At 44.9% G+C, this 26026-nt stretch overlaps 1 protein-coding gene across 1 annotated transcript in view; it reads left to right on the top strand.

The window, feature by feature from the left end:
- Positions 1-26026, top strand: part of STX18 (syntaxin 18) — a 283473-nt gene that overhangs the window by 225894 nt on the left and 31553 nt on the right. The window contains exon 8 of the mRNA XM_077477794.1: positions 14793-14851. Coding sequence (XP_077333920.1) covers positions 14793-14851 — 59 coding nt within the window. The remainder of the gene's footprint in view (positions 1-14792; positions 14852-26026) is intronic.

Genomic DNA, 26026 nt, shown 5'->3' with positions numbered 1-26026 from the left:
GCTCTCTGCAGTTCAGACATACAAAAAGGCACCAGTGTAACATTTAAAATTGAGCAGCAGCAAAACACATAGTACTGCGGCACTATGCGTTTTAGCAGACGCAAACGTGCATTTTCTAGATGTGTGGGGAAGCCATTAAGAATTAATGGTTCCCACGTGCATCTGCAAATGGCAGAACATTTTTGTGCAGGATGGGGAAAACGCATGAGTTTGCATGTGTTATCGCAGTGCACCTGGTGTGAACCCCTTATATCCCCCCTCCTAGCACTCCCCTCCCACATAGCACAAATTCTGTCTATCCCATCACTCCAGGAGTTGTGACAGGAGGAGAGAGATGGAAGGAGGTGTGGGCTGTGATCTCCCCCCTCCAGCTCCTCTCTCTCCTGTCTGTATACAGGAGATAACACAGAATTGCTCTCAGTTTGAACTATACAGGATTTAATTACTTCCCCCCCCACCCACAATTTCTGCTGCTTGTACCGGAACAGTGTGGGGAGGAGATGGGTGGTGGTATTCAAGCCCAGTACATTCAGATGTGAAAGCGATGTGAAAACCGCTGGCCTAGAGAAAGGATCAAGGGTCAGATTGAAAATTACTATCAGGCAACAAGGTAATCTAGTTCCCCAGGTAGAAATACCTTTTTTTTTTTTTTTTTTGCCTTGCATCTGTCAGTTTATCAAGTATGCCACATCTTTCATCGTTCATTTTCTCATTCTCTTCTTTTTAAAGGAATTTTCTCTTCTAGGGTTCATTCACACCATGTGCAGAGACTAAGGATGCGCTCAGGTGTGTTTGCAACCCGCATGTGCAGAGCCCACCAGAAAGTTGGCACTGCACAGTGCTAATCACAGGCAATGAGAAATTAATAAGTGTACCTCTTGGGACTGTCTGGGTCTGCCACAGAGTCATCAGTCCTTTGCCTTGCATTGGCTCTTGAAGCAGATGTTATGGGCTCATAATGTCAGTGATGACCTCTCTGCAAGAGGTAGATTTTCGGGTCCATAATCGTCTGTAAACACACGTCTTCATGTGTTAGTTTGTTTCCAGGCTCATCAAAGATTTCTTTAATTGCAGTGGAAATCAGTTTTTTTGTGACTCTTCCCTTTGGGCTGGCCACAGCTCCAGAGGGTTCACAAAGCGTCTAGCCCCAGTGCTGGGCTTGCTGAAGACACCTTAATTACCTCAATAGTCTTTGCTCAGGTTGCAGTCAATTCCAGGGGTTCCTTAGATCTATTTCTACAGAAGGAAGCTGTGTTTATGTCAAAGCATGTTCCCTACATACAGACCTACTCCAGGTCTTGTTAGAAGATCATTCTCTCTGTCTGGAACTTGAAGATCCAGGCATTGGATTGCTGGAAGGCTCTGTTTCCGGGGTGTTGCAGAGCAAAAAATGGTGATTGATATTCTTCCTTTTCAGGAATTTGAAAATTAACCACTGATTCCAGTCTCTCCAAGTTGAATCGAGGCTGGCTACAGTTCAGTGAGCTTGGTCTCCACAGGAGAGAATACTGTCCATCAATATCTTGGAATTTTTGGCCAGTATGCCTTGCTCTGGATTATGGGACAAACCAGTTGTAGGTTCAATCCGGAAATGCCTCTGCAGGCATATATATCAACCACAAGGATTGCACCAGAGGTTATGCGACTCAGGGAGGCGAACCACATTCTGTCTTGGACAGTACAAGTACTGTCTCTATTGCCAATACATATTCTAGGGATAGAATAGTGGCAGGAAAAACTCTTTAGGGGAATCTACTAGATTCCAATCCTACAACAGGTTGGGACAGGTGTGTTGGTGACCACTGCCAATAGGGGTAGATGTACTGGTAACACCTTAGGGACTGGTTCTCCCTTATTTGACATTTTTCTTCTGTTTCGGCTTCTGCCACATCTTTTGCGAAGAATCTGTGAGGTGGTAACACTGATATTAGTGTTGGCCGAATTAGCCCAGGAGGGCTTGGTACACTGACATAGCGAGTCTTGCAGGGGTTGCTCCTTGGACACTCCCAATCCAGTGGGACCTAATGGTCTTGAGTCCTTTATTTCAGCACTGTTGAGCCCCTGGAACCAGCTTCGAGGAACTTCGATCACAGGATTTGAAAATTATTATTTTTTTGCCTGGGGTGAAGCCAGGAAGTGGCACTTGCAGAATAATGTGAGTGGGAGATTTTATTTTTCTTTCTTTAATCGGTAGGGGAAAGGAGATTGGTCTTAAGTACCGTTAAGGGTCAGAGTTCATCCCTATCCAGAGGCCGTTGTTTCCCACTCCTTGATTCATACCTCCATACAGCATGTAACTTGGACAGTCCCACCTGTCAGGTCATTCTTGTGTCCTTGGGACTTGAATTTGATCTTGACTGTCCTTGCAGAGGCCTCTTTTTGAACCAATCGGGGAATTAGTCTTTATTTTATTTTCACTTTAGGGCACGTAGTTTGGCGCGAGAATACCTTATACCTTCAATCGGGGAATTAGTTGCTTTTTTTATCCCGAAAGTTGGCTTCTTCGGTTGCTATCACTTCACTAAGTGGAGTGTCAGAGTTGGTGGCTCTTTCATGCAAGGAGCCGTTCTTGATCTCGCATCATAAGGTGATGTTGCATCTTCATCCATTTTTATTGTGTAAAGTGGTTTCTAGTTTTCACTTGAATCAGGGCAGCGTCTTGCCTTTTGTTTTTCTCCTAATCCACAGTCGGCAGGAGAAAGATCGCTACATACTCTAAAGGTTGTTCAGGCGCTCAGGATCTTCTTGAGTTGTCGGCACAGGTCAGGAATCCTGGTTTGTGCTGCCAGAAGAGCCCAGGAAGGGCAGGCAACATCCAGGTTGAATATTTAGCAGTGGATCTGCCAGTTTATCAATGATGCCTATGGTTTAAATGGCAAAAACCCATTTTTTTTCTGGTGAGAGATTCTCTACCAGGTGGGGGGAGTATCTTGGGCCATCTCTCATCAGGTGTCAGTGGCCCAGGTGTGCAAGACCACTATTTGGTCTTTGGTTTATACATCTACAGGATTTTTACCAGGTGGATGTCAATAACATTGAAGATATACTGCCTTTTGGCTCAACGTATTACAAATGGCAGAGTAGGTCATTCTTTGGTGGCAGTTTCTATGATGGTGTTTCCCAAGTGGTTATTATAATAACCAGCTGTGTCCTGTGATGTGCGTTAAAGAAAATAGGATTTTTTTTTCTACAGCTTACCTGGAAAATCTTTTTCTTGGAGAACATCACAGAACACAGAGGTCCCTCCCTTCTTTTTGGGAATTTATTGCTTGCTACCAAACTGATGTGCTTCCTGTGTAGGAGGGGTTGTATAGGGGCAGACTTCTTGTTTGGTCTACCAGTATCCATTTACCTATAGGTGGCGTATAACCCAAGTAGTTATTATAATAATCAGCTCTGTGTCCTGTGATGTACTCCAAGAATTTTTTTTACAGTTAGGGCCGGTTCACACAGGGGGCGATGCGAGGCGACACCGACTTGCCTCGCCGCGACCGGCCGCGACCTCAGGGGCAACTTGCAAATGACTTCTGTATAGAAGTCAATGCAAGTCGCCCCGAGGTCGCCCAAAAGTAGTACAGGAACCTTTTTTCTGAGTCGGAGCGACTCGAGTCGCTCCTCTCAGAACGGTTCCATTGTACAGAACGGGGGCGACTTGTCAGGTCGCGGCGAGGCAAGTCGTGTCGCCTCGCATCGCCCCCTGTGTGAACCGGCCCTTAAGCTGTAGAAAAAATCCCTATTTTTTTTCTGTGCAGGAATCTGACATCAGCATTGTGGTGTGAACAAGGCAGAAGCGAAAGTGATGACACGGTGTACTGTCTATCTGTGCATAAATAAAAAAATACGCATGAGAACTGATATCAGCATACATAAAAACTCACTGAAACTTGCATGTGAAACTGATGAAAACTCATGTCTCTGCACATGAAATCTGGCGTTTTTTCTATCCGTTTTTATGCACGTGTGGTGTAAACGAGGCCTGAATCTGATCTGTGGGTTTTTATCTTTGCCTGGATTTCTGCTAAAGCAATGATTCCTGGTTTACAGTGTTTAAGTTTTAAATACATAATACACTGCAGTTCTGTCTGTTTTCTTGTACTCATAGTCGTGTTCTTGCACATTTTATGTTCTTTTTGAATTGGCAAGTGATGAAGGTAGCGGTTTACAGTTTGTGACTGGGGCCAGATCGTCTTCACCCCTTATTTAATCTCTTTTTACTTGGAATCAGTGTTTGGTAAAGCAAAGTGTCAGTGAGGGTTGGTGACCCAGCATGTAATCCTTTTTATTCTGTAGCACAGCAAAATCCGCCGGGAAAGTGAGAGAAGCATCACTCTGATGCACCCAAAACAAAATAACATTTTGTTAATAATAGAATACAGTTGACCAATGTTACAGTTTCTAAATCAAATTCTTTAAAGTGTAAGTTCACCTGTACAGAAAATCTGTGAGGTGGCCTTACACCTACAGATTTTCTGCAAAGTTTAACTTACACTTTAGGTTTCTACTAACATCAAAGGGAAGTATTCTTTGTGCGTTTTTGAAGCCTCACAAAAACCTCTCACAGTGCTTTGTCAATTATGTGCATTACAGCGGACATTGTTGTTCACATGGTTACATTTGCATGGCACCAGAAGTTATTCAACATGTAGCGTTCAGCTGGCTTTACTGCTCCCGATACACCGTCATTCATGTCTCTGTAAACACCCCCTCATGGCGTACACAGCGCATTTGAGATGCATCTAGAAAGCATTACTAGCCGATAGTCGATAGTACAAGAATCCATACAGTAGAAAACCAACCTGGGGAAGCATTATTTAATGTGGCACAAACATGCCAAAAACACATGCAAAACGCATCAATAATGCATCTTATTGTGACGTGTGTTAATAGGAGTCTATGGTATCTAAAGCTTGATCATATGTGCTTTGATCTTTGAAGAGCGATCCATGTTCGAATCACTCTTCAGAGAGCATTTGAAAGGCAGTGAAGAGATGATACAAAGCCTCCTCACCACCCGCTTTAACCCCTTAAGCCCCACATCAGCATTGCATGTGGTTGGGGGGCACTTGGAGCGCGCCCGTTGGAAGTGACAGGGGGGTATATTTCCTGCCGTGAAGCAAAGTATTGCGGCCATGGCATGTGTACACCCCTGGCTGCTGCCTCTGTAGCTAAAGGGGGAGCAGTTTGGTGGGGGGGGAGTAAAAGGGAGGCTCAACTGTAAGGTTTTACAGACTCTTAACCGCTAGTGTGAATGAAAAAGTGGAAGAGCTCGCGCTATAGAATAGTTAGATGAGCTAGTTCTAAAAAAGCGTCTATAATAAGCTGCAATAGTGCTAGCTTTGTCTGATTTGGAGTGTGTAATGATAGGGGGTGATCTGGTATAAATATAATATATAAATATAAATATAAGTGTGTCTTTCTCTTTTCTCTGCTATTACCTGTCTGTGCACAGAAGGCAGAGGTGTTAAAGTCTGTAATTTTAGCTTGGTAAATGAATATAGAAATAGTGTGTTTGCAGGTTTATTACTAGTACAATGACTTGTCACGGCTGCCTGGTTGGAGCGGGAAGTGGATATGTAAAGATTATATGTTGTATCAAAGGCTGATATATCTTCCTCCTGCACTTACAGTAATCCTTCCAGATGACGAATCTGCACTTTTTGGATATCTGTTTTATTCCCGTAGACCAATCTTGCGTGCTAAATTGATTTTTAAAGATTAATAGCGGCTGCTGTCAGCAGCACTGATTGCTTTTCTACCACCCAGACTTAACCAAGTGCTTTTCAGGCCAAGTTCTGTTCCCTGCCAGAGATATTCGTCTCCTATATGAATGCTTGTTTGGTTAAAAGTGTACATAGAAATATGTTTTAGATAAGCAGATTTACATTATACATATAGAGAGAGGAGATAGGTTTGTGTGTGTGTAAGCAAGTACAGGTGCATCTCAAAAAATTAGAATATCATCAAAAAAGTTAATTTATTTCAGTAATTCAATTCAAAAAGTGAAACGCATCTATTTTATATAGATGCTTGTATAGCGCTAACATTCTTGTTTACTGATGTGACTATGCATGTTTAATGTGAAGTATATGGACATTACTGTGGTTTTGCACTAGAGCCATCTAGTGACCAAATATGGGTAAAGCACCTGTTTATGATTTACCTCAGAGCAACCTAAAGACTTGTACAGGAAGTGACTTTTTGTTTGGATTCTGAAGGTTGACCTTGTTGCCCAGGAGTCCATGTGTGACCTACCCATGAACACTCTTACGCAGTGCATGCTAGGTAGGGAATCTAAGGGACAGCAGCGGCCGTTTTAGGTCTCTTGGGACCACGTTACCTGCCTGTGCGGATCTGTGGAGGGGTGTCCCTAGAGGCAGCGGCCGACAGCCATCGCAGAGCGCCAGCCTGTTTGTTCTTGTGGGGTGGCCTGACGGAGCCTGAGAGATGGTAGCCGATTTGAGAAGGTCCAAAGACATTCAGCGGAGAATCGGAGAACCAGATCGATTCAGCGGAGCGATATAGAGCATCTGGCCCAGCTTATGGAAAGACAAGTCACAGTCACCGGACCAAAGTGATCGCACAGAACTCTGATCCAGTTGGTGAGCGGGTTACGACCTACCATTTGTTAATCTTTGCACACAGTTAGACTCGCATACAGGCCTCGCTGGAATCTGCAGTTCCACGGAGGCATAGCAGAACCACTGACACTGAGCAGGCTTGGGGCCTATTTACCTTGGCGCCTCAGAGCATGTAAATAAGTTACTGGAATTACACCAGGAGCATTTCTGCTTAATCTTTCACATCACTTTGAATTACAAATACAGTGGAGTGATTTGACCTAAAGAAAAGCGAGCGAAGAAAAGAAAACCCCTGGACTGAAGTACTTGAAGTGAGGCCTCACGTATAGCCTTTAAAGTCAAGGGGAGCTTCCAGGTTCATTTAACTAGATTTACATATATATGTTATATTCTGTTTTATTGAAATATATTGTGCTGTCGTCCTATGTTGGGATGACAGCACAATTACTGTAACCACCTGTTGAAATATTTACAGTAAACAATATTTCTGGTTAAGCATTGTTGTATATTGTACTGTGTTACATTGCACCACAGCTGTGCCAAGGGGATTGAGCCAAGACAGTGAGGTTTCTAGGTAGAGTCCAGGCCCAATTAAAACCAGCAGCTCCTTCGGGGGTAAGTGCTACACTTGGAATATATCACTCCGTGTGTAACGCATTTTTTATTTAATTTTTTGTAATTATGGCTAACAGCTAGTGAAAACCCAAAATTTAGCATCTCAGAAAATTGTAATATTACATAAGACTAATAGCCATCATACTTGATGTGATTGTAACCGTATTAGTGCAATTGTGACAGAAAAGTAGTCTTTCCTTTCCCTCAGAGATGTGTTTTTTTTAATGTTTTTTTTTTTTAAACATTCTGCTTAAAAATGTGTAAATCAGTACTGCTTGGACCTTGAAGAAGGGGACATACCCCAAAAGCTGAAAAATTGTATGTTAGTGCAAATAAAAAAAGTATCACAGACAGTACCCAATTTTGTCTATAAGACTAATAAAACATTATTTTTAATACAGAAATGTTGGCTTACTGAAAAGTATGTCCATGGACAGTATAGCATGATGTGCTGTTTTTTTTTTGGGGGGGGTTCATACAATTTTTTTACATACATGTACGTGTGTGTGTGTATATGTACATATTATTTTTAATGAATTGGCCATGTTTTTTGGCATTTAGTCTACTCCCAGTGCGAGCATATATACACACATACACTACTATGAATTTTATCTTATAGATATATGTGTGTACCGTCCTGGGTCATGCTTTTATCATTCCATTTATTATTTAATTTATTGGTCATATTTTATTATTTTTTTATTTCTATTTTTCCATTTCCTAACTCGTTTAATTTTTTTAACTGTCAAATAATCCTTATTAGTACTTCACAGCATAGGGTTAATTGTGTTAGATCAGTATTCCCTCCCCCTTAGCCCTATTTAAGTCATGTCCTCTCCTTGTGGTAGCTGGATCTGAAGAAACAACGGAGTTGTGAAACACGTTATCCCATTGGCTACCCTTATCACGTGACTTCCGGTCCCTCGATGCTTGCGTCCCAGGCTGGAACGCACTTCCGGTTTCCAGTCCCTGAATAGAGTATAGGACGCCAGTACACTGTACACAGTACACTGTATCCTGGGCATTCCGGACACCCCCAGTTGATAGTATAAGGATATCGCAGCAATACCAACAGTGAATTTGCTGACTCCTCTGGACCATCTTTACACGCCTGACTGTATAACAGGACAGCAGTGTGGAACGCAGAAGCACTGTGTTACTTCGGAAATCATTTATATGCCTCCATTTATACCTTTTTTGTGAGTAGCCATTTGGCTTTGATTTTTAATGATTAAAAAGTGTTTTTTATTACTGCACTTAGTGTGGCGCACCTGTTCTTTCTTCTTTTTGTTATTCCAGAGTTTAGCTTCTACTCTAAAGGTTGCTGCCTTATCATATTTGATTTAGTTTAAGCAGCATTCATTTTTCGTGCCGGTGTCTTGTCAAATAGCGTCCTCCATCAGATAGTGTCCCCTGCGTACTGCGCATGCGCAGTACACAGGAACACAGATTCCGAAAATTGCCGAGGATGAACGGCGCCTGCGCCGTGAGTCCAGGTTCTATCCCCACTATCCAAGTGGACATAGAGTTAGAATAAAAAAGAGCCGAGCGCAGCGAGGCCGAGCCCGAAGCGTGGCGAGCGAAGCTCGCCCGCGAGGGGCCCTCTAAGATTCACAACCCTATGTACGCTTGGATGGTGGGGCTACCACCTCCACTCACGGCGCAGGTGCCGTTCAGCTTCGGAGATTTTCCGAAGCTTCGTCTGCTCCGTACTGCGCATGCGCAGTACGGAGTGGACACTATGTGATGCCCGGACTCTATACGCCAGAACACCCCAACCCCCCCCCCCCCTTCCTTCCCCCCTCTTACAATTAATTTTGGTTATTCAGTTGATTTTTGCACCATTAATTTTCTTTTTTCCTGGTCAAGGATCCTGTTGCCCCTTCCTCAAATGAAGTGGCACCACTTTCAGGTCCCACTACATTCCCCTTCGGCCATTGTACATCTAGTGATGATGTAACCTCCGCACATATTTATGTTGGTTGGATTGTCCCTAGCTCCCCCCTCTCTTCTGGGCATGCTAAGAAAAGAGCCTGGATTCATAGTACATCACAAACAGACACAATTTTTCCTGCACACTTATCAGCTAGCCTGCAAATAAATGAACCCTGTCTGACAATTCACGTTAAAAACAGAGGTTTTAGCTGGACACATTTGCAAATACATGTGGAAGCTGCAGTGCCTACGTCAAGGCTGCTCAGTGTACTGTGCTCTTAAAGGGGTTGTAAAGGTACGTTTTTATTCACCTTAATGCATCCTATACATTGAGGGGAAAAAACACCTGGCAGTGACCGGCCCCCAACCCCCCCTCCTCACCCCTCCCCAATTTTTTCTTACCTGAACCCTTGAACTTGTCCCACAGAGACGTGCTGTCTCTCAGCTAGGGTGTTCTCAGCTGTTGATTGGATAGATTGATAGCAGCACAGCCAAGGTAACCCCGCTCCTTAATGGCACAGGGACACACTGGATGCCCAGCTGGAGGCATCCAATGTGTCCCCACGCCAAATTCAGCAAATGGGCTATACAAAAAATGGCAACCACTCCAGTTTAAAAATAGCCTTTGCAGTAAGGTGCACATGGAAGGACAACGCACAGCACTAACGAACAAAAATTTCCCAGCACACTTATCAGCTAGCCTTAAAAAAAATTAATTGGCCCAGTTTACCAATTCATGCTAAAAACTGAGGTTTTTAGTTTTTTAGCCCTGACCCTGTCCCATTCCTTAGCCTTATGGGATAAATCGCTGACCCATGACCACTTCATCTCTGTTTACCCCCCCCCCCCCTCCTTTGCTTGTTTAACGATCCTAACTTCCTTCCAGGTATTGATGCTTGGGCATTTAAATGGTGGCTAGACTATATAGGTCTATATTGAATCGGGCACTATTTTATCCCAGCTCGACCCTTTACCCTTGCCCATTGTGTGTCTAAGTTTGACTTGCCACGCTGAATATTTTCATTTCTGCCAAATTTTCCACTTTTTGAAATCATTATGGCCAGCAGGGCAGGGTGGCCCTTCTCTTTCTCCATGTGAAAAGTGGTATTATAGGGATAAGGGTCAGAGAGTAGAAATCTCGTTGATATATGGTCTGTTGCTACTCTCCCCAGAAATGTTATCTTATATGGTAGACTGGGGCAGGGACTTGTCGACTGATATGACTTTGGCGATATGGCACTCATGATTTAATGCCTCATTTCTTGGCACTATAAATATTTCTCTTATCGAGGAGAACCTGAAAGTTCTTACTAGATGGAACCTTGTTCTCGTCCGCCTAGCTAGGATGCACGCAAGCTCCTCTCTGTGCTGTAGCAAATGCCCCTGAGGGGCACTATGGCACTATGTGCTATATTTGGTAGGGGTGTCCTAAGATTAGGGTATATTGAAATAGCTTAATGTTGGGAGAAGCAGTAGGTAAATGAATGTGAATAAGCATTAGCGCTGATATTACAAATATGTAGAGACAAGATATAGCGATAAGATAAATAGAAAAAAACTAAATGACTAGGCTACGACCATGTCCATGTTCTGTCACTTTAAGGTTAATGTTATATTTAATGGTGCGCTCAAGTCAACTTTCTATTTAATTGACTACTCTGAAACTATCAGTGCTTCACATGAGCCCACAATGGCTGGGGCTCCCTTATCAATATGTATCAAACTATAGTCACCACTGTGCAAATATACAATATAATGTGCAGAACGTGTGTAAACAAATATCAAAGGTGCAAGGTGCTGTGCAAATAATGCAATATTAAATATGTGCAAACACTAGTATACACTAGTAAATTCCATTGAAATATTTCAGTGCCAAATTCTAAATCTATTAAAGTGCAAATGTGCTGTTTCCCATCATCACGCCTACTAATCGGTGTAAGATAGCAGATAAACCATACATAATCCAACAATCGTGCAAACGCAAAAATAAATATATATATCTGTGCCGGCAGCTTATAGCAGTGTACTATGCCCAAAAAATACTTAAAATCAATTTATGACCACAGATTGGCATATACGACAGTCACTTAATCCATATACAACTTCAAATGCAGTTGGATCACGATAAAAAGAGGGTGCCACAAAAATCTTCACAATAGCTCTCCAAGTAGTGTTACTCGCAATTGTATTATTCAAGAGTATGAACAGTTTCCCAAACGATATTAATCACGATTGTATTATCCCAGGTCTGAGCACTAAATAAAGAAAGCTTTCATTGCGCAATGATTATCATTCCTACGTGCTACGCATACGACACTCACATAATCATGACCGCTAAGTAGCACATTCAAACAATCAGCTAGAAGGAGGCGTTCTCCACACAGGCTTCCCTGCTTGCTGTGTTCACGAAGGCTCCAAACGAGTAACGTCACTGGCTCCACCCGATGCGTTGCATCATATGTCACATGACTTTATCATGAAAAGCGCTAAATGAAAAACGCGAAAAGAAAAGCACGAGTCAACACATGCCAAACTTCTACTAACACGAAATTAGCAGAAGGAGCCCAAAGGGTGGCGCTAAAGAGTTCAAAAACCACGTAGTACGTCACTACGTCCGTAATTGTTAACCAACATTTGTGTGACCGTGTGTATGCAAGACAAGTTTGAGCCAACGTCCTTCGGAAATAATTCCACTGCTTTGTTGTCAGAAAGTCCGATCGTGTGTAAGAGGCATTACTTTTTCTCCCCCCCCCCCCCCCCCCCATTCCTGGATTCTTGGATGTATCCAGATTCTGTATATTGTATTATTTTTGGTCTGCTATAATCTATTCCTTCATTTTTCTTTTACAAATGTTTTTTCTGGTATGAGCAGAAGCAACAGATAGTTTGACTACTATTGGCAGGTCCACCTCACACTCTTCCATGATCATTTTGTAGATTGTAGCTGTGTTATTTTGACTATTGTCTTCCCTTTTATTGTATGCAATCGTACACTGTACTGTATGCAGTTCTGCACCTGTCACACGATTACTAGTGCCTTATGCTGCTCTACTTTTTTTCTCGTTTTCTACTTTGTAAGCAATAAAAACATATTGAACTGGCCGAGATTCAAACCATGTATGGATAGGCTAAATGTACCCAAATTGATTAACTTGGGTACAACCAGCCTGCCGGATTTTACATTACCGTATATACTCGAGTATAGGCCGACCCGAATATAAGCCGAGGCCCCCAATTTACCCCCAAAAAAACTGGCAAACTTATTGACTCGTGTATAAGCCGAGGGTGAGACATGCCTGTCCATCCCTGTGTGTGTGTCCGTCCATCCCTGTGTGTCCGTCCATCCCTGTGTGTCCGTCCATCCCTGTGTGTCCGTCCATCCCTGTGTGTCCGTCCATCCATCCCTGTGTGTGTGTGTGTCCATCCATCCATCCATCCCTGTGTGTGTGTGTCTCCATCCATCCATCCATCCATCCCTGTGTGTGTGTGTCTCCATCCATCCATCCATCCATCCCTGTGTGTGTGTGTCTCCATCCATCCATCCATCCCTGTGTGTGTCTCCATCCATCCACCCATCCCTGTGTGTGTCTCCATCCATCCACCCATCCCTGTGTGTGTGTGTATCCATCCGTGTGTGTGTGTGTGTGTGTGTGTGTCCAGCCTACCTTTGTCCCGAGCCTCCGTCCCGTGCCTTGCCTCCTTGCCTCCGTTCCGTCCCGTGCCGTGCCGTGCCTTGCCGTCGTGTCGTGCCTTGCCTTGCCTCCGTCCCGTCCCGTGCCGTGCCGTGCCTTGCCTTGCCTTGCCTTGCCTTGCCTCCGTCCCGTGCCCTCTTCGGCGGCCATTGTAAAATTCAAAAGCCGCGCCTCCTCCTTCGCCTGTGATAGGCGGAACACTGAATTTCCCAGCAGCCTGTGTTCCGCCTATCACTGACATCGTATCATCCTCGTCCGTAGTACGAGGATGATACGATGTCCGTGATAGGCGGAACACAGGCTGCTGGGAAATTCAGTGTTCCGCCTATCACAGGCGAAGGCGGAGCCGGAGGCGCGGCTTTTGAATTGTAGAATGGCCGCTGTCTGTCTGCTCGACACGCTGATCGAGCGGGCAGACAGCGATGACTCGAGTATAAGCCGAGGGGGGCACTTTCAGCCTCAAAAAAGAGGCTGAAAATCTCGGCTTATACTCGAGTATATACGGTACATTTTGCGAGTGATAGCATCTGTTATAGCCGCTAGCAATAATCCTGGTGTTCTCCCAGCAGGGATGGCTTCTCCCTCTCCTCCGCCAGGGGAATACAATAGCTCTGCGGGAGGGAATCAAGGTGATTGCAGGGAAGAAATTTGCTCCATCTATGGCTGATCTTAGATAGTATCAACTAAATGTATATACATTGCAAACTCCTAGCTAAGACTAGCCATAGATTATGCAGTTTTATTTCCTTCAACCGCAGGTTGAAGGGAAACAAATAGCTCGGTTCCCCTATCAACACAGTCAGAGAGTTGATGGGGAAATTCCTCCTGCTGTGCTATTGTATTTTGACAGTGGGAGGTTTTCCCCACCGTCGGAAAGCAATCATCACTGCCTACGGCTATAGCTTTAGTCTTTAAAGGGAAAGTTCACCTTTACAGAAAAAAAGTTAACTTGCACAGGACCCCCACCTCGCAGTCCCGCTAACCTGATTGGCTGTAATCACCCGTTCTGAGCCCTGGTATAGCCACCTCACACCTTAATCTCCTAAACGTACCCCGTCAGGAGGTACATTTAGGAGCAGTCTAATTTGTCAGTGCCGTGACATGGGTGGCACAGACCAATCAGAAGCTGCGCAGCCCATCCTCTCAGCAGGGAGGAAGAAGAGGAGAGCGCGGAGATGATTTCTAAGCCCCGGAGCCATGAAGCAGCTATACCTGGGCTCAGAACGGGTGATTACAACCAATTGCGTAAGCTGCACTGGGTGGAAGGGGAGGTGGGGGTCCTGTGTAAGTTCACCTTACAGATTTTTTGGTAAAGGTGAACTTTCACACTGGGGCGGTGCGGGCGTCGGTGGTAAAGCGCCGCTATTTTTAGCGGTGCTTTACCGTCGTTTTAGCAGTGGTCTGCAGCCGCTAGTGGGCGGTTTTAACCCCCGCTAGCGGCCGAAAAAGGGTTAAAACCGCCCACAAAGCACCGCTGCAGCGGCGATTTGCCGACGGTATAGCCGCACTGCCCCAGTGATTTCAATGGGTAGGAGCGGTTTAGGGGCGGTGAATACACCGCTCCTTTCACCGCTCCAAAGATGCGGCTAGCAGGACTTTTTTCACCGTCCTGCTAGCGTACCGCTCCAGTGTGAAAGCCAGAGGGCTTTCACACTGGAGTGAAAGGAGCCGTTTTTTTCAGGTGCTACACAGGCGCTATTTTCAGCGTTGTAGCACCTGAAAACCGCCCCAGTGTGAAAGGGGCCTAATTGAGAACTGACAGAAGCATACTGGCAATTGTGACTGTTCTCACCAGAGGCATGCCTTGAATGTAGCCTACTCTAGCTATGTGCTAGTAGGCAGACTGTAAACTAAAACATTGCAGAGAATAACACTGGTATATTTTATTGAGGATTTAATAGCAATAACTGAACATTTCTAACTGATGAGTTTAGTTCCATTTATGTAATTATTTTTTTTTTTTTTTTTACAGTTTGAGCAGGAAAACCAGAGACTTGTCAGCGAGATGAACAGCCTGTTTGATGAAGTAAGGTAAACAACTATCTTTGTTTCATTCAGCTATAATGTGATCTTCTACTGGCCTGGGGAGATATAACGTATTTTCCGGCGTATAAGACGACCCGGCATATAAGACGACCCCCTAACTGTGCAGGTTTTTAAAATGTTTTGCCCGTACTCACCGTTTAAGACGACCCCCCTTTCCGAGGCTTCCGACGCTTCATATCCCTCTTCTTCGTTCTTGCTGGAGCCATTTCCTTCATCCTTCTTGCTGGTGCTGGAGCCAATCACGGCGAGCAATGTATTCTATTAATGAATACAAAGCCTGCTGGGATTGGCGGAGGCTGTTACATCATCAGCCCACGCCTCACTCTCAAAGCCAATCGGAGCAGGCTACTGTGTGTAGCCTGCTCGGATTGGCAGAGATTGCTACTCCAATCCGAGCAGGCTCTGTATTCATTTGAATACATCGCTCACTGGGATTGGTTCAGTGGTATATACTGTATGTAGCCGAAGCTACATACAGTATTACCGGACATCCAGAAGGCATCCCAGCAGCTGACCCGGCGTATAAGACGACCCCTCCTTTTTGCTCAGTTTTTTTAAGTGTAAAAGGTCGTCTTATACGCCGGAAAATACGGTACCTCAGGAAGAAAATCTTAAAACGTTTGTTACCCCAACACTTCATATTCCTGATATGTGCCTACTGTACCTTTACTTGTATGAGAAATTATCCTGTTCTTTGTATTGTTTCTTTTATATGAAATCCCAGGTGTACCTACAAGTCCCTCTATTTTCCTATTAAAAACTGACCACACTAAGCAGGGGAGAACAATGTGGTCAGGTGGTCCTGCTGTCTCAATGACATTTTTGGGCAACAAATGGTGGAGCTCTCTACTTGTGAATGTTGGAATGCTTACGTGGTCATTGTTTGCAGCCTATAGAGATGTGGTAGCAGTTTAAAGTCTGGTGTTTTGGAGTCCGGATGCTGGTTTAGCCTATAGGTTTCAGGAAGGCGTGAATATACCAGTAAGAGGATCCTGGAGTGATATATATTTGAAGGCTGGATATTCCTTTCTAATTGAGGCTGGATAGTCACTGGTTTAAGGTGAGAGTTCTGAGAGCATATAAGTTGTGTGAAGACACAAAATGAATACATATTAGAGACACCTCTAGCATGAAGAACTATATGGATTAGGTGTTTTTGGACTTGATTTAGTACACCATTTTGCAAACTTTTATTATATATGATAATTTATTACTGTGCAAGATCACTTGTTATCATTTACATGTATTATGCATTCACATCAGTCCCAGCCCTCAAGGAGCTTACAAACTAAGGTCCCTAACTCACATTCATATATACTAGGGACAATTTCAACAGGAGCCAATTAAATGATCAGCATGTCTTTGGCGTATGGGAGGGAAACACACACAGGCACAGGGAAAACATGCAACTTCCATGCAGGTAGTGTCATATGGTTGGGATTCAAACAGATGACCCTAGTGCTGCTGGGCAGAAGTACTAACCACTTAGGCACTGTGCTGCCCATATGTAAATTAAAATCTTTTTTGTTCTTGTTCAGAAATAAAAATAGGGAATCCCAAGTACATGTGAAGTCACTTTAACTACTTCAGCCCCGGAAAGGTTTTACCCCCTTAATGGACAGGCCATTTTTTGCGATATGGTACTACGTTACTTTAACTGACAATTGCACAATCGTGCAACTTGGTACCCAAATAGAATTGATGTCCTTTTTTTCCCCTACAAATAGAGCTTTCTTTTGGTGGTATTTGATCACATCTGTGGTTTTAATTTTTTTGAGCTATAAACAAAAAGTGTGATAATTTTGAAAAAAAAAATATATATTCTTCTATAAAACACATACCAATAAGTGTATATTGATTGGTTTGCGCAAAATTTATCGTGTTTACAAACAAAGGGATATTTTTTAAGGACTGTGACATTGCGGCAGACAAATTGGACCCCTAAGACCCCTATCACACCACACCGCCCATTGCGTCAGCGGTAAAACGCTGCTATTTTTTGCGGCGCATTTCGGGCATTAGCGGGGCGCTTTTACCCCCGCTAGCGGCCGCGAAAGGGTTAAAACCGCCGGCAATATGCCGCAATAGCGGTGTTTTGCTGGCGGTATTGCAGCGCTGCCCCATTGATTTCAATGGGGAGCAGCGGTGGAGGAGCGGTAAACATACCGCTCCTTCACCGCTCCAAAGAAGCTGCTGGCAGGACTTTTTTCTGACGTCCTACCAGCGCACCGCTGTAGTGTGAAAGCCCCTAGGGCTTTCACACTACATACAATGGTGCAGCTTCTTTAGGGCGTATTGCAGGCGCTATTTCTAACGCTATAGCACCTGCAAAACGCCCTGGTGTGAAAGGGGTCTAACTGACACTTTTGACACTTTTTTTGGGGACCAGTGACATTATTACTGTGATCAGTGGTAAAAATATGCACGGTTACTGTACTAATAACACTGGCAGGGAAGAGGTTAACGGGCGATCAAAGGGTTAAATGTGTTCCCTGGGAGTGCTTTCTAACTGTGCGGAGGACGTTCTGACTGGGGAAAGACGGAGATTGGTGTTCCTGCTTGGCAGAAACACAAGATCTCTATCTTCTCCCCTGTCAGAACGGCGATCTGCCTTGATTACATAGGCAGACCGCTGTTCTTTGTCTCTCTTGAACAATCGTGATTGTCCCCCCTCTAGCCAATCAGCACGCCATCGCGCCTCCAGCAGCATGTGCACGCCCCCCTAGAGCTCGTGCGAGAAATTACCTACAGGTATGTGATTTCACGCAGGAGAGACTCTATTACTGAGTTCAATTCTGAAAAAGAGCACTGCTTGTAAAATAAGTGGGTCTATACTTACCTGTCCCTACTCTGTTGTCAGATCTTTACTCTTTTTCAGAACAATGACCTCTTGACATCTGACATACTTCCATGTACGGTATATTGGAGGACTGGCTCCCTGTTGCATTCTGTGGTTCCTCTAACTGCTCCCTGGATCATCATAGGACACAATAGTGAAGAAGGGGTCAGTGGAACCTCAACAGGCAAGTTTGCCTTCAAGGGATTTGACTGGCTGTCCTGACAGCATCACAAATTCTGCATACAGGAATAGACAGTTGAAGGGGACTGGTCTAAGGCTGGGTTCACACTGCTGCGGTGACGAAATCGGATGTGATTTGCACCACACTGCAGTGCAAATCACATCCAATCTCTGTGCGATGCGAGTTCAGCCATACAGATAGTATGGCTGAATTCGCATCGCATTCGACACACCATGCAATCCGATTCCTGTCCGAGTTTGCAGATCGCACTGCGATATGCGAACTGATCTGGGGGTGTCATTAACTTTTCACTGACACTCCCAGCAGTTCGCATAGGTCAGTGTGAACTGCCGCCGGGAGGCATGCGATGCGGGAACCTGCAGCGGATTCACAGCGTTTCCCGCATCACAGCAGTGTGAACCCAGCCTTAGGCAGTGCGATCTGCAAACTCGGGCAGGAATTGGATCGCATGGTGTGAACACCCATGGGATCTGATTCTGCGGCGGACCAAAAAAAGGGTCCTGTGCAAGTTTGGGCCAGATGCGATGCAAATTCAGCCATACTATTTGCATCGCACAGAGATCAGATGTGATTTGCACTGCAGTGCGGTGCGAATCACATTCCGATCTCGTCACCGCAGCAGTGTGAACCCAGCCTAAAACAGATGGAGCGCAGTGACTCTCAGCAGCACACAAGCTGTTGTATGCAGCCAGATGTGCCTGCATTCTCTAGGTGTGGCAGGGAAGAGGTTAACCTGGAGTAAATGTACTGAATGTAATTGATATCTGTAGAAATATCAGATAAGTGCAGGTATTTTTTTTAAAATAGGTGTGTTTCCTTGGCAACAAAACATTAATGGATGTGGCTACTCTCTCTAGTGGATAAGTTGTATTTCCTCTCAGTCCTGTTCTTACTGCATATCAGTGTCTGCACTGCTAAGCTGTATAAAATGCATTATATACAATGCATTGTTATCAGCCACAGAAATATGTATATGTAATAAACGCTTTAACCATTTGCATTGTTCAGATTAAAATAATGTTAGATTTCCTCTTTGCCTGTAGATGTGTCCTGTAAAACGTGGATAAGATTAAAACATTGCGTCTTGCAGGGTGCAGTTCTCTGCCATCACTTACTGTAAAGCTAGCCATACACTAGTAGAGTTTAGTTTGACATTTTTTATTTTCGTAACATTCGATTTTCTAATGGTTAGTAGAATCATATAGACTGTTATTTTTATCTGTAGAGATGAGAAGATTCAAAGTAGCTGGATAAAAAAAAAAAAAAATTATTGAATCAAATTCCAAATGTGAATGTGTTTTTTATTTAGAAAAAATCGTACATATTATAATCTGCATATGCTAGTAACAGACATTCATGTTTATTACATCTGGGGTTCCATGCAAAGAGCAGGTCTGGACTTCATTTTTAGGCTTTTGGAACAAAATGAGTTGATAAAATGATGGTAGGATTGAATGATTTGACTAATGACTTGTGTCGAGTGTTAAAACGAAATTCTGCTGGTGTATGGCCTGTTCACCATAGCAAAGCAGGTTTTAATATGTTTGGTGGTTGAGAAAATGTATTTCATTGATGCATACATCAGGATTGCTATGTGACAATAGCAAGAAGCCTGCCATGGGTGTGGTTGGGAATACCTCTGATTTTTTACAAGTAGGCAAAAGGAATTCCCAGATTAACAAAAAGGCTATTGAAGCTTCCTCTGTGTTGGCCTACCATTACACATGCTTTCCCCCCTTATTATTGACTTATTCACCTTACCAATCATTTATTTCCTGCTACCTCTTGCATGCCATTCTCTCCGCTGCCTTGTGCTTGCCCCAAAAATACATTTCAAAATGCTAACAGCAGTATGCAAAGCCACCTACAGCTCTGCTCTGAGCTATGTTACCAACCTCATTGCAAAATATCACCCAAAACATCCTGCTTTCTAGCTATCTGGTTACCTCCTCCTATGCTCACCTCCAGGACTTTTTCAGAACCGCTCCCTTCCTCTGAAACTTCCTACCCTAAACTGTTGGCAATATGTAAATCCCGTATAATAATAGGATGGGCTTCTGTACTACAGCAACATGTACTTAGAGTGTTTGTAAATGAAAAACATTTATTTAAAACAAAAATTACAAACATGTCATACTTACCTGCTCTGCGCAGTGGTTTTGCACAGAGCAGCCCCAATCCTCTTCTCTGGTCCCCCACCGGCTCTCTGGGCCCCTCAGCTCTGTTTTTTTTTCTCTGGTTCCTCGCTTGCTGTTGGGGCAATCATGAGACAGAGACAGAGAGACGTCGGCTCAGCCCTGATCCCGGCTCACTGGCTGTGATTGGCTCAGATGCAATGGCTGTCAATCAGGAGGGAGAGACCTGGGAGAGCTTCAGGTCTCGTGCATATATTGCTGGATTGAGATTGGACTTGGGTAAGTATTAGTGGGGGCTGAGTGGTGGAGCTGCACACTGAAGGTTTTTTTACCCATATGCCGCGTACACATGATCGGACTTTCCGACGGACAATTCGATCGTGTGTGGGCTCCAGTGGACTTTTTCTTCCAGCAGACCTAGAAATAAGACTGGCTTCAAACTTGTCCGCCGGATTCGGCTTTTAGCGGACAATCCATTTGTCTGTGTGCTAGTCCGTCGGACTAAAACCAACGCTAGGGCAGCTATTGGCTACTGGCTATGAACTTCCTTATTCTACGTCATCACTTTCGAATCCGTCTGACTTTTGGAGTGATTGTGTGTGGCCAAGTCCGTTTGTTTGAAAGTTCGTCGGACCTCAGCTGCAAAGTCCGTTGGATTGTCCACCGGACCAAGTCCGTTGAAAAGTCCGGTCACGTGTACATGTCATTAGAATGCATGAAGGTAAAAAAAAACCTTCAGCCTTTACAACCACTTTAGGAGACTGAAGCCCTGAGTGAGTAGGCTGTGCAGTCTATGCTTTTCATTTGTACTGTCACTTTAACCTTATTTGTAGTTTGAGAGTTCCGCCGCTTCTGCTTAAAAGAAAAATAAGTCCTTCACGCAGACTTTTCTCCTAGCAATTATGGAATTGATTGGAGGAACCTAGTTATCTTACTATGGGCAACAAAGGCTTTTTTCCTTGGAAATGGCAGATGATTATTGGATTTTCAGAATTGAGAATTAAGGGTTACAGACTCTTATTGATCCCCTACGTATGTATTTCTAGAATGTAAGTGGGTTTAAAGACAAGCTAGTTCATTTTTATGACAAATCCTTCTTCAAAGAGCCCACAGTATACAAATCCTGGCTATGTCTGCTCACGTTCCTTAAAACAACCACTTGGATAGGAAATTATTGTCCTGGTTTGTTTGGGTGAAGAGGCCAGGTTCAGATTCAGATGAGCCTAACTTAAAGCGGTTGTAACTCAATAAAACAATGATAATTATCCTGTTTAAAGCACGATAAACAGCATAGTGCTTTTGCTGTGTCATTTGTCCCATTCTATGCTGTAAAATACCTGGTTGATCCTACCTGGTTGTGTAGTTATGGCTGCTGATCCATGATACCGTGGTCAGTTTGCGTGGCTCCTTCATCCTGCTGTTTGGTCAGTCTCTCCCTCTCCCCCTCCCTCCCTGCCTATCTGCTCAATAGTGTGTGCCGTGAGATCCGAACCCCTCACAACTCTTCCCCCCCTGACATTATTCCCTGTGGCTATAAAGTCACTGAGCATTATTACTGGTATCCCCTCTGATACAGCAGCTGTGCAGTGTGTGTGTGTGTGTGTGTGTGTGTGTGTGTGTGTGTGTATGTGTTGTTGTTTTTTTTTTTTAATCTGAAGCTAAATACCTTTTTTCTTATATTCGCCGACTGACACAGCTTCTCTCTTTAGACCATTGGGTTGTTATGCCACCTTCAGGAGAAGACTAGGCATTACCTGTTAACATGTGATAATAAAACTAGAACTTTCTAGTTCCGCCCAAGGGGCGGCCCCTTAGGTAACAACCCCTGAGCATGCTACTGTAGCCTCAGTTTTATTTTGCCTAGTGAAGGAGAAGGACCTAGGAACCCTGACGGGCCCATCGGTTCGTCTTTTTTTCTGCAGAAGCTTGGCTTTTTGCGCAAGATGATAGATCCTGTGATCTGCTATCAACAGCTGGCTGGGTGACAGGCTGGATACCTTTATCCTTTTAGTCTCCCCCGCCTGGCCATCAAGTGTGTGCAGGTCACAGCTCCGCGCTAGGCTGGCCACGACGAAACCTCAGCTCCAGAGGTGCTCAGGGAGCTTTTATGCTCCAGGGCACACATATGACCAGGCTACTGATGTCTGTGTCACAGTGTGTCGGGCCAGCAGCCACCCTGTACTGATCAGAGAGTGGGTCTGTGATCGAATGTCTCCCAGCTCTTCAGCACTGGTAAGTACAGCTCTCCCTGCCTCGGTGGGGCTGGGCATTCCCTGGGAGGTCAATTCGGGGATCCCTCACCTCCCTCTCTTCTCTCCCCGTCCCTGTTCCCCCCCCCCCCGTGGGGGATGCTGCAGAGCGGTGTGTGTCTGTGCAGGGGCTCTCACATGGGGGGGGCTGCGCTGGCTGGCTGTGTCCTGAGTCCTGTTTTTCATGTCCCTGGAAGGAGCCTGTGAGGCTGTACCGGTGTCCTTTGCAGCGCTGTTTCACTGCCATTGTTTCTCTCTGTCCCTCATGGTTTTGCATTAGCGACCATCTTAGGTGTGGGCAAGGGAACGCATGCTCTCCTGGGCTTCGGGGTCATTTCCCCTGTGATTTGTCCTTATACTGGACATCGGCTGGCATTTTCTGGAAGCCTGAACACGTTTTCTCAGCATTCTCTAGTGGCAGCATGTGCCCCTGTGCTCTGGTGGCCATTTTCCCTGTGTTTTATGTCCTTATACTGGACGCTGGGCGGCCATTTTCTTTGAGCCTGAGCACATTGCAGAGCGGTTTCAGCGCCATTAGCAGCTCCCACCAATACAGAGCTGATTCCTCTGCACCTGGGAGCCAACAGAGACCACAGGCAGTACCTGCTGGATAGTGCAGAACCTTTCAGGGTGGTGAGTCCTGTGGGAAAGAGCCCCTCAGCCGGCAGCAGTAAGGAGGGTGGGACTGTCACTTTCCTAACTCCGCTTCGGGTGGCAGACAGGGTAGGGTCAGCATGGCTTCAGGAACTGATGTTTCTTCCCCACGAAATCCAGGCAATGCGGTGCCCTTGGACGCAGTCCTCAATTCGTTTGTTGCCAAGATGGAGGCAATGCGTGGGCACAAGGTGCTAATAAGCGGCCTCTGCCCCCGTCCTCTGGAGAGAGCTCTGACGCAGACTCGGGCCCTGCTGAGCCTGGTGACCCCTGCTCTGTCGTTTCAGGTGACGCTGACCAGAACCGTTCAGACAGGAGGATGAGTCCCCGTCCGGGTCTGTGCGCAACAAAGCACTTGTAGGAGCACTTATCGCAACTGTGTGTGATACCCTGAAGATTCAGGAGCCAGCAGATCCCTCTTGGGTCCCGTAAGCCAGCCATTCACCTAAGGTGTTCCCGTATCTGACTTATTTTGACAAGTTAATTTACAAAGAATGGGGTCGACCGCAACGGACCTTTTCCATCCCCGAATACATGGCGGTGCGTTGCCCTTTTGAGGAGAGCCTTCTCAAAAAGTGGTCAGCTCCTCCAGTCGTGGAGCCACCAGTATCCAGGTTAAACAAAGTAACCACGATCCTGGTAGAGGGGACTCCTGCCTTTAAGGATCCCACGGATAGGAGGCCGAGGCATTGGCTCGTTCCTTGTTTACGGTTGTGTTGTCAACCATGCGGCCAGTACTGGCATCCGCACTTGTGTCGCAGACACTGAGTGGGCAAAACTGTTGCACCACGAATGGGGAGAACAGCAGGCTTCTCCTGTCTGCATGGAACTAGCAGACCAACTAGTGCATGGCCTTAAGTACATTGTGACGCGGCCCTGAATAGCCTCCCCCTGTTATCCAGGGCTTCAGTGTCAGCATTGGTGCTGAGGCGCCTGATTTGGTTGAAATGCTGGTTTGCTGACCAGGCGACCTGTTCATCTGTCCACACGTTTACAAAGTTCTACAAGGTAGATGTCAGTGCATCGGGTGATGCCTGTTTTGGCCGCAAAGTTTTGCAGGCGGCTGTATAGTTGCAATTGCATATGCAATTTTTTCCTTTTTTTTTTTTCCTGTTTTTTTTTTGGGTAAAAATACAGTAACTTTAAGCTAATGCACTGTTGCATTTGTTACTGCAGTTTTTGGTGCGGTTGAAGGGTAGTGCTTCTCCGTTGAGGAGCACCCTGTTGTGGTGGTTTTTCCACACACCGTATTTTTTTTGTGGGTAAAGTTCGTACTAACTTCCACATGCCATGGTGGATGAAGTTTTATGCTGTTTTCCCACCCCTCGTTTTGTCATTGTGACAGTCGGTGAATATAAGAGAAAATAGTATTTTTTGTACTCACCGTAAAATCCTTTTCTCTGTAATTCACCGACTGACACAGCACCCGCCCCTCATATTTTTCTTTACGTTATACCGCTTGTTGACGTACTGAGGCTGCAGTAGCATGCTGAGGGGTTGTTACCTAAGGGATCGACCCTTGGGCGGAACTAGAAAGTTCTAGTTTTATTATCACATGTTAACATGTAATGCCTAGTCTTCTCCTGAAGGTGGCTTAACAACCAATGGTCTAAAGAGGGAAGCTGTGTCAGTCGGTGATATTACAGAGAAAAGGATTTTACGGTGAGGTGAAATAGGATTTTTTTGTACTCACCGCAAAATCCTTTTCTCTGTAATATCACTGACTGACACAGCACCCGCCCCTCATATTTTTCTTTACGTTATACCGCTTGTTGACGTACTGAGGCTGCAGTAGCATGCTGAGGGGTTGTTAATTAAGGGATCGACCCTTGGGCGGAACTAGAAAGTTCTAGTTTTATTATCACATGTTAACATGTAATGCCTAGTCTTCTCCTGAAGGTGGCTTAACAACCAATGGTCTAAAGAGGGAAGCTGTGTCAGTCGGTGATATTACAGAGAAAAGGATTTTATGGTGAGTACAAAAAAATCCTATTTCACAGCACAGCTGTGCGATCACGTGACCTCCTGGGTGACATCAGAGTGGAATCTCAGCCCCTCCCACTGTAGTCCTCAGATCGGGAAAGGAGAGTAGTGGGAGGTCGCGTGACCACACAGCAGTTCTTATTTAGCGTCATAATTTAAAAAGAAGAGAGACACTACATCATAGCTTGCTATAACAGAGGGGATTTTAGTAATTGTCCTCAGGGACTTTACAACCACTTTAAGGCTGGTGCAACAGAAACCGCCTGACATTCGGCCCGTGTTTAAAGCAGCCTGTCCAACAGAAGCCATTCAAAGGACCGGCTTTTATCGAACGAGCATGCTGGAAGACCAGCATCCAGTAAGCGGCAATATCCAATGGCTGTGAGCGCTGATCACTGTCTTCTGGCGGGGGAGCTTCCCCCTGTCAGAACACAATAGCTTGGGGGGGGGGGGGGGGGTTCTGTACTAACATTGCTTTTGTTAGTACAGCAATCTGTCCGTTTTGTTAAGTCCTTGTTAGCGCAAGTCAGTAAACCTAATGTTACTGACTGATTAAATAAGAGGATAATTCATGTCTACCATTAAGAGAAACTCAGCTCAACATGAAAATGGCAACACGTAACTGAAAAGCTATTAATAGGCATGGTGTGGGTGTTGTTTCTCTGGAGCCATGAGAGCAGAATGTTTATTACTTGACTCATGGAATGTTCTCCTGCCAATACTGACTATTCTATAGCAGGCAGGACATTCTAAGACCCTGCTCAAATTATATTCTGCTATCTCCTACCCATTTACTGCATTTCAAGTGGTGCATTGTCTTGTGTTTATGAGGTAACTGCCCACACCACCAACCAAAACCTCTCGGTCCCTAAAGATCAAACTGATTATAGCCTTGCCCGATTGCTTTTGCCTTCAATAAGATAAGCAAACACTGGAGATTTCTGCAGGCTTCCCTGCTACTCCATAGACCTAAATATAATGAAGACAGGCTCAGAGGCATCTTCAAATGTACAAATCTACATTCAAATGTAACTAATGTCAACATTTTTTTTCCATTTGGAATAGAATAAGGGAGGGTTATAGTCCCCGCCAGTTCTT

This window comes from Lithobates pipiens, unplaced genomic scaffold, assembly GCF_037356315.1.
Source record: "Lithobates pipiens isolate NorthernLeopardFrog02 unplaced genomic scaffold, aLitPip1_a1.2 Scaffold_13, whole genome shotgun sequence".
NCBI lineage: Eukaryota > Metazoa > Chordata > Amphibia > Anura > Ranidae > Lithobates > Lithobates pipiens.
Note: the sequence above shows the minus strand (reverse complement) of the source record. Positions and strands in the feature narration are given on the sequence as shown.